Source organism: Ictalurus furcatus, chromosome 10 (assembly GCF_023375685.1).
Source record: "Ictalurus furcatus strain D&B chromosome 10, Billie_1.0, whole genome shotgun sequence".
NCBI lineage: Eukaryota > Metazoa > Chordata > Actinopteri > Siluriformes > Ictaluridae > Ictalurus > Ictalurus furcatus.
The window spans coordinates 22,213,594-22,230,957 of NC_071264.1; the positions used below are offsets into that span (position 1 = coordinate 22,213,594).

Genomic DNA, 17,364 nt, shown 5'->3' on the forward strand with positions numbered 1-17,364 from the left:
GGGGCAGAACTGTCAACTGATCACTTGAGTTGGAGTCATCATACAAGGCGCTAGCCAGATTTACTTGGTAAACCCAAGAGCGCCTTCAGGGATAACTTTGGAGCATCTGGCAGATATTTCAGCAAGATAGGAATTTAACTCCCACCTCCTAAACGACACCTCCTGTGTACCAGGGCGAGGTCAGGGACATCGAGTCTGATGTTCGATTCCTCAATCATGGAGGCAGCTGCAAGAAGCTGTTGCTGGAAGATTGTCAGAACCTGCCATGACAGTAACCCTGGACACACCGATGGACACCAGTGGTGAGGGAAGCTGTCAAATTGAAGAACAAAGCCTTCTGAGTAATGCTCACAGAGGGCTTTCCCGATTCAACTGGGGGGCATAGAAAAGCCAAAAAGGCTGCAGCAAAAGCAGTTGCAGAAGCAAAAGCTGGGTAATGGAAGGACTTTGGAGAGAATGTTCTGGCCAAACCTTTATCGCCTTGGCAGGGTGAGGCAAGACCACGATCAAGCTCTGCTGAGCAAGTGTGGGGGAGTGTTGACCTCTACTGGAGAAATTGTTGAGCAATGGAAGAAACATTTTGAGTAATTTTCTTAACTGAGTGGACACGGACTCTTTTCTCTGTAGCTGAGGTTACAATTGTGGTTAGAAAACTTTATAGCAATAAGGCGGCAGTAGTAGATGAGCTTCAGCCGGAAATGTAGAAGGCACTGGACAAGGCTGGGATTGTGTAGCATGCCTCACCAATGTTGCATGGAGATCTGGGGCTGTACCTTTGGACTGGTAAACTGGAATGATGGTAGCTAAAAAAAATGTTACCAGAGGGAGTGTTCCAGTCATAGGGAATTTACTCCTAAGCCTCCCAAGCAAAATCTATGCTCGAGTTCTGGAGAACCTAAGATTCAGGAGTAATGGAACAGTGAACCAGCTCTTTACTCTTGCAGTTTTGTTAGGGGGTCATGGAAGTATGCCACTCCAGTCTACATCTTTGTTATTTGCAGATGATGTTGTTCTCTTAGCAACATTTCAAGTGGCCCTCCAACATGCCACTGAACATTTCACTGAGGAATGTGAAGCAGGTCCAAGGCCATGATACTCTCATGGAAAGGAGGGAGATGTTCCCTTCATGTGAGTTTAAGTACAGCAAGTATCAGACAGGTCCCATAGGACAGAGACTCTGGACTCAGCTGAAGAGATTATATCTCACAGTTGGCTTTGGGGATACCCCAAGAAGAGAATCTTTGTCTGGACATGAGTCTGACCTTCTCAGCCTCGTGGCACCGCCAGAAAAAGCGGAAGGAAAATGAATTAATTACTATTATAATCATTATTATTGCGGTTTGTAAGGACTCTGCTACTTGACAATTCATCAAATATACCATAAACAACACCCAATTATTACCTACACTATTTATTTTATTTGCACACCAATCTTCAGCAATCTTCTGGTAATAAACAAACCAAAGAAGCCTGACGCAGTGATCAAGGAAAATTTGTCATTTAAATTTGATTTCATTTTGTTACAGCTCATGAATATTTTCAATATAATGGAAATATTCTAACACGTTGGAAGTCTTGCTAATATTACATTAAATGTGTAAATTACTTAAAAGTGAAGTGCACTTAACTTCGACTAAAAATGTCACGCATTGCTGCAACTACTCAGAAATCAGATCACGTACACTGGCACACCAGTCTACCTTTCCAAGGATTGCTAATCATATTTTAATGCGCTATCTGCTACCTCCATCTAGTGGTGAAAATGCTAGAGTCCATTATCGGCATTGACTACACCTTAAAACGCGTTACCAGACAACTAGAATTCTCTGGAAACCACTGATAAGGTTAAAAAAATCAATTATGTATTTACATTGCTCAAATTCAGTCAGAGACCATATTTTCTTGTTGAACAGTATATGAGAAGTAAAGCCTTTTTAATCATGAAAAGTTTACAAGTACATCAAATATATTACATAGTAGTCGGAGAATGTTGTATTCACAATTACAAGATTTATTCCTTCCATGAGGCCATGTGTCCTCACAAAGAACTGTTTGCAGGTTCAAAGAAAAAAAACGTTTTAGCCACTGGAAATATAGTACCAGTCAAAAATTTGGACACACCTGCTAATGGAAGGGTTTTCTACAATTTCTATGAGTCACTCCTAAATTAGAATAATAATGAAGGCATTATTACTATGAAATATGACCTAAGGGATTATGCTGTGATCAAAGAAAGCCAAGAAAATACATGTTCAATCTAGTGTGTCCAAATGTTTGATATACAGAACAGCATTTTGATGTTTTGATGTATTGGGATCACACACTCACAACTGAAAATCATCAGCCAACCCCACTGGACTACGTACCTTTGATGAGGAGGCGTCATTAGAAACTGTCGATCTCACATGGATAGTTCAGATACTACAATGTGCCACTATATTCAAAAAGTATGATAACTGCATACCTGTAGTTACGGGTATGTGGCAAAAAAAAGTAGCAAAAGTGCAAATAAGAATAAAGAGTAATCTTTCCAGCTTGCACAATCACATTAAAGAGAATGCATATAAAAACTTTATCCATCATTATGAAATCCTCTTTGATGTAACATTTAGAAAGTCTGAGAGAAAAGTAAGCTATAGGCTGGTTAAAACATATCTGAAGATTTAGATGAACAGAATCGTACTTAATATAAAAGCAAAAGGTTCATATTAAATCACTGCTACTGATCCATGATGAGTGCAGACAGTTTCATTCAGTTGCTCTTTGCGCTTTTATGCCTGAAGGGTCAGAGGTGAGCAGGGTCACATCCCTCTGACCTCCTTTAACCTCATCCTCCAGCTGAAGGCCCTCTTCTGCCTGGTCTCCATGAGCAAGTCCCTCCTCCATCACCGGCCAATGGATTATAACCTAACACACACCAAAAAATTCCACAGTTACCTTCCTTGAACATGTAGAAAAAAAACAAATCATCAACCTGTGAAAAGTGCAATTAAAGTTTGTTCGTACCAACTCCAGAGACGCTGCACAACACACGATGCACAACACAATAAATGCCTGCTGCTGCAGTTTTTTCCCTAAATTAGTAATGCAACTTGAATTGGCGAAGCTGCAATTCCACGAAATCTTTCGCAGTGATGTTTGTCGGTAGATGAGACCTTTTAGCTGTACTCGTGTTCGACGCGCGTGAATCGAAGAGGGCTTTGACTGAATGCGCGCTGTGACGATGTCACATGACACGTCTTGTCCAAAATCTGTAGAAAATCTGCGGTAATTCTGAAAGATTGCGAGCTCCTCCGAATATTGCAGTGTTTGCTTGATATTGTGTTCATTTCTGCGATCCTGGAGGGACCGAATACGTGATGATACATGATACGGGATGACGGAGCGAAAGAGCAAGCGAGCCATACAGACCAAAAGAGCTCTGCTTATAGTATTAGTGGAGTGTATGGCCAAGAATATACATCACCAAACCGTTATATTACAGTATACCATGTTATAAAGAACTATATTTATAAAAAAATAAATAAATAAAATCATCTCACGGAACATGAAACTCAAGTACTGAAAGTAAAGCACACTTCTCGAATTAAAAAAAAAACAAAAAAAACTTTACATCGTTATTGTAGTTTACATCCAATTTCTAGTGGAATATGCAAGAAGAAAATATAAAAAGTTAAACCAAATAAGTTATACATAAATTCCATATTTTATTATGGCGCTAGACTTCCTCCACATGCTATTGCGACTGAGAGAATCTGTCCCAACATCACCCAAGAAACACCTGTCAGTCACATGTTCCAATATTTTCAATCACTTGAAGAAGAAAAAAATGGGTGGGATCAAACAAAAGGTGCCATGTTCTAAGCTGTTTAACACATCTAGATGTAAATATCAGGAAATGAAAGCTGACATTCTGATCTATCGTCTCATTCATATTTTGATCTCAAACCCAAACGTTTTCAGTGTATAGCAAAACAACTGAAAAAGAATCGGCCTTGCCGTTCCATTACGTTCAGGGGGGGCTGTATAATGGATAACAAACAGCTATGACTTTACTTACCAGTGCTCCGAAGAGGCTTTTTGTCCGTCTTTGGCTTCAGCGTTGTGGTGGAAGTGGACGCCTCGTCATTGTTCTTTGTTCGAAGACCCAGAAAGACAACATGAGTCAGTTAGAAATCTGATGCATTACATGCTTTAACGATACAAATTCACAAAGCAAAGTTAACGATAACTCACTTGAGGAAGTCGGTTGTTTCCTTTATAACTCTTCCCTTCTTTCATGCTCTCCCACATCTCAATTTTCTGTCGTCTTTTCTCCTCCTCCAGCTAGAAGTGGATGAGATAGAAATATTAAATTACTCAGCAGCTGAAAGAGGTGTGTTTGGTTTCTCCATCTGCCATATCTGTAACGCATGTGCGCTTTGCACGTACAAGTATGTGTTTTTCACTGTACTGAGAAAATTACAAAAAACCCATTTACTCCCGATACACTTATGATGGAAGTCTAAGGGCGGATGCTGCAACTGTAACAGTACATTTATTTGGGATGTCAAAAAGCTATTCTCAGGTAACGTTAGACTTTCAGGTAGCGCTGTTGAAATCTCGAATCTGATCGGTCGGAAGGTGTTAGATCATTTTCTAACAGCATCTCTGACAGTACAGCCAGCTGTAAGTCAAATCACATTATAGTCTCTACACTAACAACTCATTCACAATAACATGGACAGCGGTCAATCTACATAATCCAACACCAAAAATAAAATCGTTTAAAAATAATGCTATTTAACAAAGAAAAACATACATCATATCATTGATATGGCTTTGTTAGTTTATCGTTTATGGAAGGAGTCTCCAGTGTCAGTGCTTTGAGAATGCTCAGGAATTTTTCCACATTGGGAATGTCCTTAAAGTGCACCTGTTATCGTTTTTCAAATATTACCTTTCATGTAGTGTGTTATACAGCTGTTGGTGAATGTAAAGTTTCAAAAATCAAAGAGCATGACAAAACGAGTTCTTGACTCCCAAAAGAAGGAACCGATTCTGAACAGCTGAAACGAGTTGTTAGTAATTACAGACTTTACTTCCTGTTCTAACCTACGTAGGTTTGTAACACAAAGCCCCGCCTCTGGTCTTAATTTTTATTTCAGACTGAGCTAGAACTTTCCTTTTTGACACACCCTGACAGCGGTAGACTAATCACAACAGACTGGGACATCTGACCAATCAGAGGAGAGTATGCTCTCTGAAAGGAGGTGTTTAGAAGAAATCCTTTAGAACGGTTCATTTAACAAATCGTTGGTGACACTGGGGGGAAAAAAGCTAATGTTGCACTTTAAATTATGAGCACAATAAAGTGTTTTTTGACCTTGGAAGCATGTAAATCTATTGTATGAGACCTTTAAAACAAAATTAGGCACGTTTCAAAACCATAATAGGTGTGCTTTAAGACAGAGGACATTTCCAACATTCGGGACACTTCTAAAGGGCAAATATGTTTGATAGCTGCTCTTACAACTGCCATTTAACATCCACTGTAGTGAGTTTTAACCACGGTTTTTCTGTTCTTTTCTCAGTAAAGGAAAACTGTGTTGAAATTCTTCTGCACTATTTACACTACACTGCTATAGACACTAGGTTGAAGAATGCTGGAAAATCTCTTCAAATGCTCACTCTCTGCTGTTTCTCTTTAAACTCTGCAGCTTTGGCGTCGAGCTCTGCTTGCATTTTTTGGCGCGAAGCCTCCAGAGCCTCTTGACGTCTTACCACGGACGATGGGTCTAGAAACAAAACAAAAACAAAACAAAACTAGTCCGCTTAACACTAGGCATTTTCACATTCACCACATAACTCAGAAAGTTGGTTTTTATTCTCGGCACTTACCCTGACTGACTGCTGAAGCTGAGCTCTGATTCAGGCTGGGTCTCTTCTTACTGAGATGCTGGATGAGGAAGTAAACTCCCACACACAGGATCAACAGGTACCAACCATACTGAGAAATGAAAGTGGCAACTGTAGGCAAAACAAATATGACATGTCAAAAGCAGGGTCTGAGACGAGATGTCTGACATCGGAACTGAGTTTAAGTGGAACTAGGATTTACTGTAATTGAAGATTTGCTGCATATTTTTATCAAAAAAAAAAAAAAAATTATGACATTTTAACTCATTTCACTGAAGGACCATTACATGACTTTATTCCACATGTTTAAGCGCTTCCTTTTGAAACAAGAAGTCAGAGTGAGAGCATGTTAAAGTGTTTGACTTTAAACCACACTCTAAACTCTAAATATGGAGAAGAGGGAAAAGTTAAGCCTTGAGAGTCTTTTTTCAACTGTGGATGATTTCTCACTGCTGGCCTTATTCACAATATTATATGATGCAGCGTTCTTGGAGTTATGCTGTACACGTTTGAGCTGAAGTGGATCATCAGTGGTGCAAACCGTCGACACCGAGCCTCAGAGTCATAACCGGCAGGCATCCGAGCGGTTGATAAATGATATTACACACTCACAGTTGGAGAACGCCAGAGGGTGTATAAAGATGGAATCACATTCTGGATCAGTCTGGGGTAGCAACATTCCTGCACTGAACAGGCCCAAACTGTCAAAGGACACCTTTGAATTCTGCCCGTAACATGACTGTGAACTTGCACAAATTCCTTCCTCTTCGAAATGATTAAGCTGCAAACATTTTGTCTCAAGCAAGGGATGGACGAAAAAGGAAAGAGTGTGCAGGAAGACACCCAGCCAGAAACATACCGACAAGCTGCTACTATAGAGCAGGGCTGCGTGTCGGAATTACCGTAATTACTAGACGACAACCCGGACGTTCTACTCGGAGCTGTTCACGCCCTCGCACTTAAACGAATCCACATGAGATGATGTCATTGTTGACAACTGTAAAATAACAGTAAACTGTATTGCATGTCTTTCATTTGTTTTCACATTAATCTTGCATTATTAAGACATTAATAATACAAATTATTACACTCAAATACTATGCGATATGTCTACTTAACTACATTTTAAAGCTGCTGCCAATTTGAGCGTTTCCGCATGAGTTAAAGCAGTCAGGTGGTACGAGTCGGAGCGCTCGAAAAATTCCTAGTTTACAAGTTGTTCCTAGTTTACAATTAGTTCTTAGAGGACTTGAACTCTTTTTACAAGTCAGAATCTCATAATTATGGTAATTATAACATGGCGTGAAAGCAGCTCAGGACAGCCCCTGGGGGCAGGACATATATGTTCCAGAGAGAGTTTCATTTGACAAACAAGACTAGTACAGGCTGAGTCATCCAAAAATTCAGATAAAACTGAAAGACAAAAAAAACTAAATAAACTAACTAAGGAGCTAATGGTCATGTACAAAAAAGCTCAGAAACACCAAATTTGACTTCCATAAAAAACTTGTAAAAATATATCTACAATTTTTTATATAATAATAATAATAATAATAGTAATAATAATAATAATAATAATAATAATAATATAACAAAAAAACACGCTAGTGAGTAGCTCTCCCTTATTCCAGCTAGCTGTTTATTAATAAATGCAACTCGTTAGCACGTTAGCATTTCTGAAACGCTGGTACCTTTGCTACATTGCATTCAAGTTATTTCAACCAAATTTCTTCTTTCCCTACCGGTTCTCTGACAAACCCCGCCCCCTGCTGGAGCTAGTAGTATACCCGCCGGCCTTGATTGGCTAAATACATGTAAATACCGCTGTAATAGCCAATCACATCGTAGAAAACAAACGAGACCAGTCTAAATACAGGTGGGGAAAATATTACAAATATTGAAGCTAGCTGAAGTAGCCGATGACGCTGCTTTTTATTGTTTTGACGATTCTATGCCAGATTTGTTAGCCAGTACTTTTTTTAACCTGTTTAAAAGTTTGATAAATTTCTACAGTCGTCTTCAACTGTTGTTTTCATGTAATTATATTTCGTTAAAGCTAACTTCAGCTGGCATCTAATTCAGAATATAAGCAGGTCGAATATCATTTTTATCCTTAAAGCGTCTTTTTTTTCGCTAAAGCCGAAGTTTACTGAAAGTTAAATAACAGTGTTTATTTACCAGTTGCCTGAAGAAAAGTCAGATCCTGGTTCTGCAGAGTCTCTCCGTCTGCTCCGGGTTTTATTCTGGCAGCGCCGTCGTTTGCCTCCATGTTTAACAGGTGTTACAGAAAGGAAATACAATTGTATTACTAATTATTTTAGACAACTATATTATGCTATTTTTTACCCATTTTGTAACGTATCTATGATCCAAAGTAGCCTGAACCCGGTTATCTAGCTAACTAACTAAGCCAAACCGGATTTCCGTAAACTGGAGGATGACGTGGTCGTTGGATAGGGGCGGGGCTTCTAGATAGCGTCATCAAACGGGGCGTAAAGAAATGCTAAAAGCATTGCTTTATCATTTTCACCATATTTATATTTACTTATTGGCGTTTACTGATGTTATCCGGAATGTTATCACTGCAGACATTAGAGCTTTTCCCCTTAAAATTTCCACACATTAAATTCAAATCAGTACTGGGGCAGTGGTGGTTTTGCGGTTAAGGCTCTGGGTTACTGATCGGAAGGTCGAAGATTCAAGCCCTTTAACCTTTTCTGCTCCAGGGGCACTGTATCATGACCAAAACTTCCCTGCATGCTTTATAACATATATATATATATATATATATATATATAGAGAGAGAGAGAGAGAGAGAGAGAGAGAGAGACAGACTCATCATTACTATGCTTTGCATACTTACAGCACTTCTGCTAGTCTCTCTTTTTTTATGCATTTACTGTATATTCAACCTGAAGAGATTTATACTTCTCTATGGGTAAAATTTGAAACTCATTCACCTAATTAGATTTATATCTATATTAACTAAATAATATTTAACAACTATATAATAGTACTAAATAATAACTGATTGTAGTTGAATGTTATTTCCATGGCCATCAACTTAGCATATTACTGTATTACTAATTGGGACACCAATCAGGAAAAAAAAAAAAAAAAATTTAAACTTTTTAACCAGCACTTGTATAGCTGATTGGCATCATTGAGAACGAACAAGATCATTAGACAACACTTTAAAATAAAAATTCCTTTAGTGGTGCGCTCTGATTGCTTTTGAAGCTCAATTTTTTATTTTTTCAGAGTTATGCACTTTTGTTAATTTACTAAACTTGCATCATACACATATTTGTAAGTGTATCAGGTAGATTATATACCGGCCATGTTATCAGATAAACCTCACACACTGGTGCACTTTGTAGGTATAGATTTACTGACTATAGCTTATCTGTTACTCAGTTAAACTTCAAATGGATTTTTTAAATGAACTTCAACTGTAAATATTTACACAAGGATTCAACATAGTATGAAACAAGAAGCAATTACAACTTTATTTTAAATCATATAAAAACATGGTTGAATGTGTTTAAAAAAAAAAAAAAAAAAAAAAAAAAAAAAAGGGAGCATACAAAGTCTAACATTTATACACAAACTCAAGAGATGCACCACTGAACCATCATCCAAACACGAAAACAAACTACGATCCATTAACGTGCATGTCTTCCTCTCCGTTTTCCACTCCATCATCTTCCATCGCATCCCCAGTGGCATTGTACATCGGCACAGACTCCTGCATCCCCATTTCAGGCTCATCTTCCTCTTCTTCCTCAACCATGCTCTGTGCACCTGGAATATTACACACATAAAAGTCAGTGTGAAAGTCTCAAAGCAAACATTCACATGGAAAATATTTTTTGTTGCACGTCAGGGGCATCAGTTTATGCCACAGCGCCGTTTAATTCTCGAATCTTGTTCAGGTGTTGAATTTTCTATAATGGCACTAGTCTGAAAGTAGAACCAGCAGCAAGGCAAATAACAGGTTTATATTAATGCACTTGTTCAAGTACAATGTTGTTTCTATAGTAACTGCCTCATTATGAGGTTGACGTTCCACCTAACACTAAAACGGATTAAAAAAAAAAAAAAAAAAAAAAGATGCTGTCAGTCAACAAGGAAAGGTCATTGAGACAGTGAAGTTTTCTGTAAAGAGACACTTATTTCACATTAATGTAAGGAGTCTCCAGTGTCAGTGCTTTGTAACATTCAGAGTAAAAGCTGTAAATTTACAGTTTGAGTTGGGTGATATAAACTATATTCATTAGAGGGGATAGCAGATCCTCCCAAGTACCAATCAGATTTAGACATTTATTTACTTACTCTTTACTCCAACCAATCTAACTGAGGTGACTTCTTTCCTGCTCACTTAGCCTCTTTGTGCCCAAGTGACCCTTAGGGGAAACTGCATTTTTAACTAATAAATGAATAAAAACGAGCAGCAGTGATCCCTGTGCATTACCTTGTCTGCTTTCCCTCCCGGGGATCTGACCGGACTGCAACATTCCCCTCAACCTCTCCACCTCAGCCAGCGATGTGGCATTTGCAATGGCAGCCTGTAGGCGAGACACACTTTTAACCATTTAATCAACCGGAAAAAATCCCATCCACATTTCCTTATATGAACACGAACAAATCAATGACCTTAATGGCTTCCACGTCTGCCGCAGAAGGCCCCGATTTCACTTTCTCAGCCTGCAGTCCGGCTCCTGGCGTGAACCTAAAACAGTCAAGCACACAAGGGTTCTTACATGCTTGTTGATGCAGACCTGCTCCTTCAGCCTTTTAACCACTGTTCTTCCAATCAGAGTGTAGTATCTTGTGTATCTTATCATTTGTTTTAATAAGCTGATACAAAGAGAGAAATGCCTTGAGCCAGCTCTCCTGGAATACACTGCAGATGCCTTTTTTTTTTTTAAAGGTTCTTTAAGGTTTTAGTAAGAGCCAAATGAACAGCTCAGGGTAAAATCCAGATCAGGTCACTGATCTGAAGACCTAATAACACTAAAGTCCAGTGATTCAGAAGAGCTGTGCTTGATCAAGGGCTTTCGTCTTACGTTTTTGTGCGCTTGGCAATATCCTTTGCAAGCTGAGCGCCCCGTTTTCCTTTGAACATTTTCTCAGCCTCTTGACGTTCCTATGGCGATACATCACAGAGTTAAGGGAAAAAGCACCAAGACATCGAGCAGGATTTGACTCCATTCGAAATGAGGAACAGTTAAGAACCAAGAGTAAAATCACGTATTTGAAAAAGGAAGGTGTTGAGGAATAAAGTTTAGTCTGCAGTGGCAGATGCACAATGAATGATTTTGTGCTGGTGACCAAGGCTCTGAGCTGCCAGAGAGCACTGTCCTTAACCTTCGGCTCCATGATTCGGTCATATTTTGATTCGTGCATAATGACTGAGCCACATCAGAGGATATTTTAGAGCTTATTTGTTAAAGGTGGAACTATCGCAAAAGATGTTTCTAAATCAGGCTGGTCTTAAACATGTGTTCCAAGATTATCCTGTGGTGGATATCTATTTCCTCTCAGACTAGTCATAACATTCTCAATTTAAAATCATAAATATTAACCCTTCAATATTTATGGTGGTGGGACTTTATGACTGAAGAGGGACATTTTTTTTGTTAAATCCTTCACTATACACACACACGACTCTCGGACACGTCCATCAGCGTTTATGATTGTATAAAACAGGGGTGACTAATCTCATCTGAAGAGGGCCGGTGTGGGTGCAGGTTTTCATTTCAAACAAGCAGAAGCCACACCCGATTCCACCTGTTTAATCACTTGAGCATGGCTTTCAATCAGTCCCTCCAAGATTTTGCGATCACAGAAATTAATGCGAATTCAAGGAAACTCCGCAATATTCGATGGAGGCTGCAAAATTTCAAATTGCCAAGACGCATCATGTGACCTCATCATGGCGTGCATTTGGCCAAAGCCCTCTTCGATTCACATCATCGAACAATACAGCTAAAAGGTCTCATTTACCAACAAACATCACTGTGAAAGACCACACAGAACAATTTTGTGCAGTTGCAAGTTCACCAAATTCAAGTAGTTTTCTGCAAAAAAAAAAAAAAAAGGGCACAAAAAAAAACTCTGCAAATTGAATCACAATTTTTTTTTTAATAACAATCACAAAAAAACTCAACCAATTCCTTTATGGACTGATTACTGCCCATGACATTACAGATGTGGCAACAATGGCTGTATATATCTGCCCAGATAGAGCTCAAATCTAGATCCATGGTACGTTTTACTCTGCGTAATCACCCGACGTGATTGTCACGGACAGGCTGCATGAATCTAAAGTCTGGGCTAGAAATAAATCAGCCTTACTTTATCATGACATTCTGTATTCAAATCGTTCTCCACAAAAAAACGCAGCAAATTGCATCACGAATTCTGAAAAAAAGTCGCAGCCACAACAATCGCAAAAAAAAAATATATTAAATTATTGTTCAGTAGACTGAAGTGTGGCCTCTGCTTGGTTAGAATGAGCTGCAAAGGGCTGCACCCTCACCAGCCCTTCGCAGACAACATTGGACACCCCGGTATAAATCTTTTGTGGCCCGGGCGTTTATCAGATTTTGTAAAAGCATCTTCCAAGTGCTCTTGCAGATCCGCATCAAACTCGGTACACTTACCTAGCATCTTTGCCCAATCTTACCAAAGATGCTTATTATACAGGAAACCTGGTTTAAGGAAAGGCCGGGTAATTCTGGCCTCATATTGTGTTTTGCACTTTAAATTTCTTCAGATTTTCCAAGTTCAATTAGCCATAGTCCCCATTTCCAACGATTCCATTTTAAAGTCTAGTCCTCCACATCGAGCCTGATGCTTCATCTTCCATGAAGGACCTAAAATCAAAGATTCAGCATTGTACCTTACCTTTAATTTCACCTTCTGGAAATCCAGAACGCGGATCTGTGGAAGTTTGTTGATGACATACAGCCTGTAATGCTTCTTGTTGGTTACTGGGTTCCTTAAGAGACTGGAGGGAAAGGAAAAAAAAAAAAAAAAAAAGAATTCTTTCATACATGTTCACCCTTCACAAAGAGCAGGGGGTTTCATGGATGTTCATTGTGGTTAAAACTGAACTGTCCACAGACCTCCAAAATGAACCATAGCTATATTTACATTCATCCTAATAATCTACGTTATACAACAACATGGATGAATCCAACTGGTCAGTATTATTTTCATAGAACGGCACGGCTTGGAAAAAAGTTCCAGCTCTAACATGAACGATGAGCTCAACTGAATGTGCTTGTTCTAATGTGTCTCTCTAGTAACAGCTTGTACATAGGGACTTGCATGGCTGCAGCTCCAAATAATCCAGGACTAATAATAAACATTTTGTTTATATATATATAAAAAAAAAAAAAAGTCACATATAATCGATGATTAAGTTCTCCGTTAGATGACGTTTAACATTTATGGAAGGAGTCTTGGATGCAAGCGCTCAGAGTCTTGTTTACACTTTACTGTTTTTGTCCGTACGTAAATTACAGCTCAACCATAATAAACAAAAACACCCACATCAGAACAGAGTAACCTGAACGTCAACCTGAATCAAGTTTCTAGACAATAGAAAACAGTGGATATTCTGCTGATTAGAAGCATGGCCATCACGTACACTTTTTAAACCAGATTACTTTTCCAATTAGAGCACCACAACGAAATAAAGTCCCTGTTAAAACTCCACCGTGAGAAGAAACTCTGCTACAAGGACACGCGTTCTTTCTGCTTTCAGGAGAACATTTAGCCTACAATTAAGCTTGTAGTAAATGATTTGGATAAACCGAGCCAAAACACTGAGGCCAGCTGTGTGAGCGATCATGATAAAATACCTGAGAAGAGTCAAGGTCTTTACTGAAGCGAGAGGATCCAGCTCACCCTGTTAATCAAAGACAAGGACAACGTGTTAAAATAAGACAATAAGAAGTTCAGTCTGTCGGTTCACTAGCGCAGGGGTTCCTAAACACCCGAGTGAGAGCGTATGAGCAGAATCACAGAGCGACACGCATCTCAGTGGAGCGCTACTCACCAGCTCTTGGATGTTGTTACTTGTAAGGATCAGCTCCTTAAGATTGGGCAACGAGTGCTCGAGATTTTCACCGATCCGGCTGCAACAAAAGCAAAAACGTCAGGTCTAATTCATGTACATTCATATACAACTGTGAGCTTAGTTAAAGTATCAAATATGATTATTATCTGAATACTGGGAAAATAAAAACGATCATTCTCATTAGATCTGTTGAAAAGTTTCTAAAAGTGAGCAATATTCTACAACAACTGCCCACTCGTTGCTTTAATCTTTACAAATCCTCTGAGCAGCTTTTCTTACTCAACTCTAAAAAATCTCCACAAGATTGGATTAGTAGTATTAAAAGCATTTGTAACTCCCAGTGCAATGCTTGTTTGCAGGTATGGCTGGTATAAACGCACTAGCAGGGACATGTGCCTGTCTTCCAAAGATAAAATACATAAATATATATATACGGTTGCATTCTTGGCATAAACATTGAATTATTTTCTGTGAACAAAATGTCTGACGGTGGATTATTTGGATCTCCAAACCAAGCACAATAGCGACACCAATGTCTCTAAGAACTGTAGGTGAGAATGATGAGGTGAGGCTGGAGCTGATTTCTTTCTAGCCCAGACTGTATCAGGTGATTATTACAGAGTGAAACACCTCCTAGCTCTAGAGTTGATCTCGATTTCAGCTGATATTTTTCTTCCCACTTCACCGAGACCCATAAACCGACATCAGCAGTGGTTGAGAAGATGCATGTCAAATATAGTTGCAGGTGTAATGAATGTGAACGAGGCGGATTACTTAATCATCCCTTTGAAAAAAATAATTACTTTACCCGAAATGCATTTGGAGGAGAAACTAAAAGTAAACACACTAAGCACACACTGTCCAGTTAAAGTACAAACTACTACAGGTGGACCGATTGATCGGTTTTGCTGATTAATTGTCACTGATAATCGATTTCTGAAACTAGTGGTTATCTGCAAAAATCCACAGATGTTTTTTTCCCGGTTGCGTCCATTGCAGGAGCGGTTGAGAAGGGTCTGCTGACGTTATATAGTATGAGAGCGGCCTCTACAGTACAGGCAAAATACAAACTACCACTGAAATTTTTGTCGTGTCATTTTAAGTGTTTTTTGACTCATTTTGGAGGTCTCTATTTTTGTTATCTGAAGTGTTACCTTTTGGCTTTGAATTTGATACGGGCAGCTACAGGAAGCCAGTGGAGGGGATTAAGAGATTAAGAGGAGTGTAACATGGGTCCTTTTGGACTGGTTGAAAACAAGACATGTTGCTGCATTCTGAATTAACTGAAGGGGTTTGGCGGAGCTGGCTGTGAGGCCTGAGAGTACCGAGTTGCAGTAGTCCAGTTTTGTGATAACTGGACTGAGCCTGGACTAGTAGCTGTGTGGTCTGATCAGTGAGATAGGGTCAGATTTTCTTGATTTAACAGAGTAAAACAAATACAAAGTTTTAACACAAGAGTGGCATATCAGCCTACGCAAAACCAAATCTGTGAACATTAGATATCACATGGAAATGTTAAACACATGGTAAAGTGTAGACACGCTGTACACGTCTTCCCTCTCTACTCTGATCTGATCTAACGATGGAAATTGTGTCTCTTTGTTTTTCCCCTCTATTTACTCTCTCACTCACCAGATGCGGTTGTTGTTCATCAGCACAGTTTTGAGTCTCCTGAGCAGAGGAAATCCGTCCAGCTTTCTGATCTCATTATCGGAAAAGTCGATGGTATCAAACTGATCCAGAGTGGCGCCGAGGTTCTCCAAAACCGGGATTTTATAACCTGCAGAAACATGAACACGGGTTTTAAAATGGGGAGGAGAGGCGTTACATGGAGGGAAAAGACCCCAGCAGGACAGCCTCACTGTGTACAGCTCATACAAAAGACTCTCCTAAACTCATTCATTTATCCAAGTGTTATTCCCTGAACCCTAAAACAAGTCACTGTGTTCTACAAACACGCACTACTAAGATTAAAACGATTCTTCTATACGCAGTTCATGAAGAACTATAAGCAGTTGGAAGTTTAGCCGCGGTTATGCTAACTTTGTTGCTAACTACGCTTTAACATCATCACCTCGGAGGTCCAGCTCTCTGTCTCGGACCGGATTCGTGTACTGAGCAGCCTGCTCGACCAACTCCGCCGACAACTTCACCATGTCGACAAAACAAAAATAAAAGCAAAAACAAATATATTCCAAATATCGCACGTCCCTGTAGAGCAGAAGAACAAACGCTAACGTCTACAGCACGCTACCGCCCGGAAATAACTGGGCTCACTTTTTTTTTACTTCCGGATTTAATGGCGTTAGAAGAAAAAGAAAAAAAACAACCTCCCGAGTGCTGCAATGCTGCCTACTCCTGGACTGGAGCGGGATCGTACACGTGTACACGTTTTGGTTTCCCGGAACATTAATAATTGTTGTGTTATTATGAGTCTTATTAAAAATCAGAACTCAACAGAGAAAGCGTGTTTAAATAATCATATTCGTATAATATACAGATTCTGTAATTAATGCCAAAATATTCAGGGGTTGAAAAAGTACCACTGAGAAATTATACTGGAGTGAAAGTATAGATAATGTCCATCCATCCATCCATCCATCTTCTATACCGCTTATAATACACAGGGTCACGGTGAGCCTGGAGCCTATCCCAGGGAGCTCGGGCACAGGGTGGTGGACACCCTGGATGGGATGAGAACCCATCACAGGACACAATGGCACACGCATTTACACACAATGGACAAAAATGTACATCTTTGGACTGGGGGAGGAAACCAGGGTACCCAGAGGAAGCCCCTGAGACATGGGGAGAATATGCAGGCTCCATGCACACAGAGCAGAGGTGGGATTTGAGCCCCCAACCCCAAAGGTGCAAGGCAAATGTGCTAACCACTAAGCCATTGTGCCCCCCAGTATAGATAATGTGTCTGAATTTTTTTTTTAAATTGAATTCAAAGTGGAAGTATCCAGCCAAAAAATGTACACAAGTGAATGCAAAAGGCTGCTGCTTGTAAATAATTTTAACTGCTAAAACTGAGGTAAGTATTGTTATGATATCATGTAAAAACTTTTATTACTTATTTAAATTTATTTAAATAAGTAATTTAAACTTATTTAAACTTATTTTGCCTGGAAATCATCATGCAATCGCTAGTTTGCTAATGAATTACACAGACGTCACATATCGTGTCAATTTCCAATATTTAAACTTGAGCTAGAATTTGACTTGCGTGGAAGCAATGTTAGTCTCACCTGGCAGTAGCAAAGAAAACAGAAAAAAAGTTAACTATATATAGCCAGTTGAGATTAGCAAATTAACTAAACTTATTTTATCGTCCTTTTTTTTTTCAAATTAGATAGCATTTATGCTTT

The 17,364-nt window shown here is 39.3% G+C and overlaps 2 protein-coding genes across 2 annotated transcripts; both read right to left on the minus strand.

Annotated features, from left to right (window-relative positions):
* Window positions 1-1,917: 1,917 nt before the first annotated feature.
* selenos (selenoprotein S) lies at window positions 1,918-8,333 on the minus strand. The gene is made up of 6 exons (XM_053635618.1): window positions 8,077-8,333; window positions 5,881-6,009; window positions 5,671-5,777; window positions 4,237-4,326; window positions 4,061-4,133; window positions 1,918-2,907 (listed from the first exon to the last, which is right to left on the minus strand). The coding sequence occupies exons 1-6, from the start codon at window positions 8,165-8,167 to the stop codon at window positions 2,828-2,830; spliced, it is 570 nt and encodes a 189-aa protein (XP_053491593.1). The 5' UTR covers window positions 8,168-8,333; the 3' UTR covers window positions 1,918-2,827.
* A 1,108-nt stretch (window positions 8,334-9,441) lies between these two features.
* snrpa1 (small nuclear ribonucleoprotein polypeptide A') lies at window positions 9,442-16,271 on the minus strand. The gene is made up of 9 exons (XM_053635617.1): window positions 16,065-16,271; window positions 15,623-15,770; window positions 13,970-14,048; window positions 13,773-13,819; window positions 12,811-12,913; window positions 10,968-11,047; window positions 10,555-10,630; window positions 10,373-10,466; window positions 9,442-9,702 (listed from the first exon to the last, which is right to left on the minus strand). Exons 1-9 carry the CDS (start codon window positions 16,144-16,146, stop codon window positions 9,554-9,556), a joined length of 858 nt encoding a protein of 285 aa, XP_053491592.1. The 5' UTR covers window positions 16,147-16,271; the 3' UTR covers window positions 9,442-9,553.
* Window positions 16,272-17,364: the final 1,093 nt, after the last annotated feature.

Excerpts from the sequence above, each read along its gene's own strand:
- selenos (XM_053635618.1), bottom strand. The coding sequence starts at position 8,167 with ATGGAGGCAAACGACGGCGCTGCCAGAATAAAACCCGGAGCAGACGGA. Across the intron at positions 4,327-5,670 it reads TTAAAGAGAAACAGCAGAGA|CTGGAGGAGGAGAAAAGACG; the intron begins GTGAGCATTTGA and ends ATCCACTTCTAG. Across the intron at positions 2,908-4,060 it reads AAAGCCTCTTCGGAGCACTG|GTTATAATCCATTGGCCGGT; the intron begins GTAAGTAAAGTC and ends GGTGTGTGTTAG.
- snrpa1 (XM_053635617.1), bottom strand. The coding sequence starts at position 16,146 with ATGGTGAAGTTGTCGGCGGAGTTGGTCGAGCAGGCTGCTCAGTACACG. Across the intron at positions 15,771-16,064 it reads CAGAGAGCTGGACCTCCGAG|GTTATAAAATCCCGGTTTTG; the intron begins GTGATGATGTTA and ends ATGTTTCTGCAG. Across the intron at positions 10,467-10,554 it reads CAGACGTGGAAGCCATTAAG|GCTGCCATTGCAAATGCCAC; the intron begins GTCATTGATTTG and ends TCTCGCCTACAG.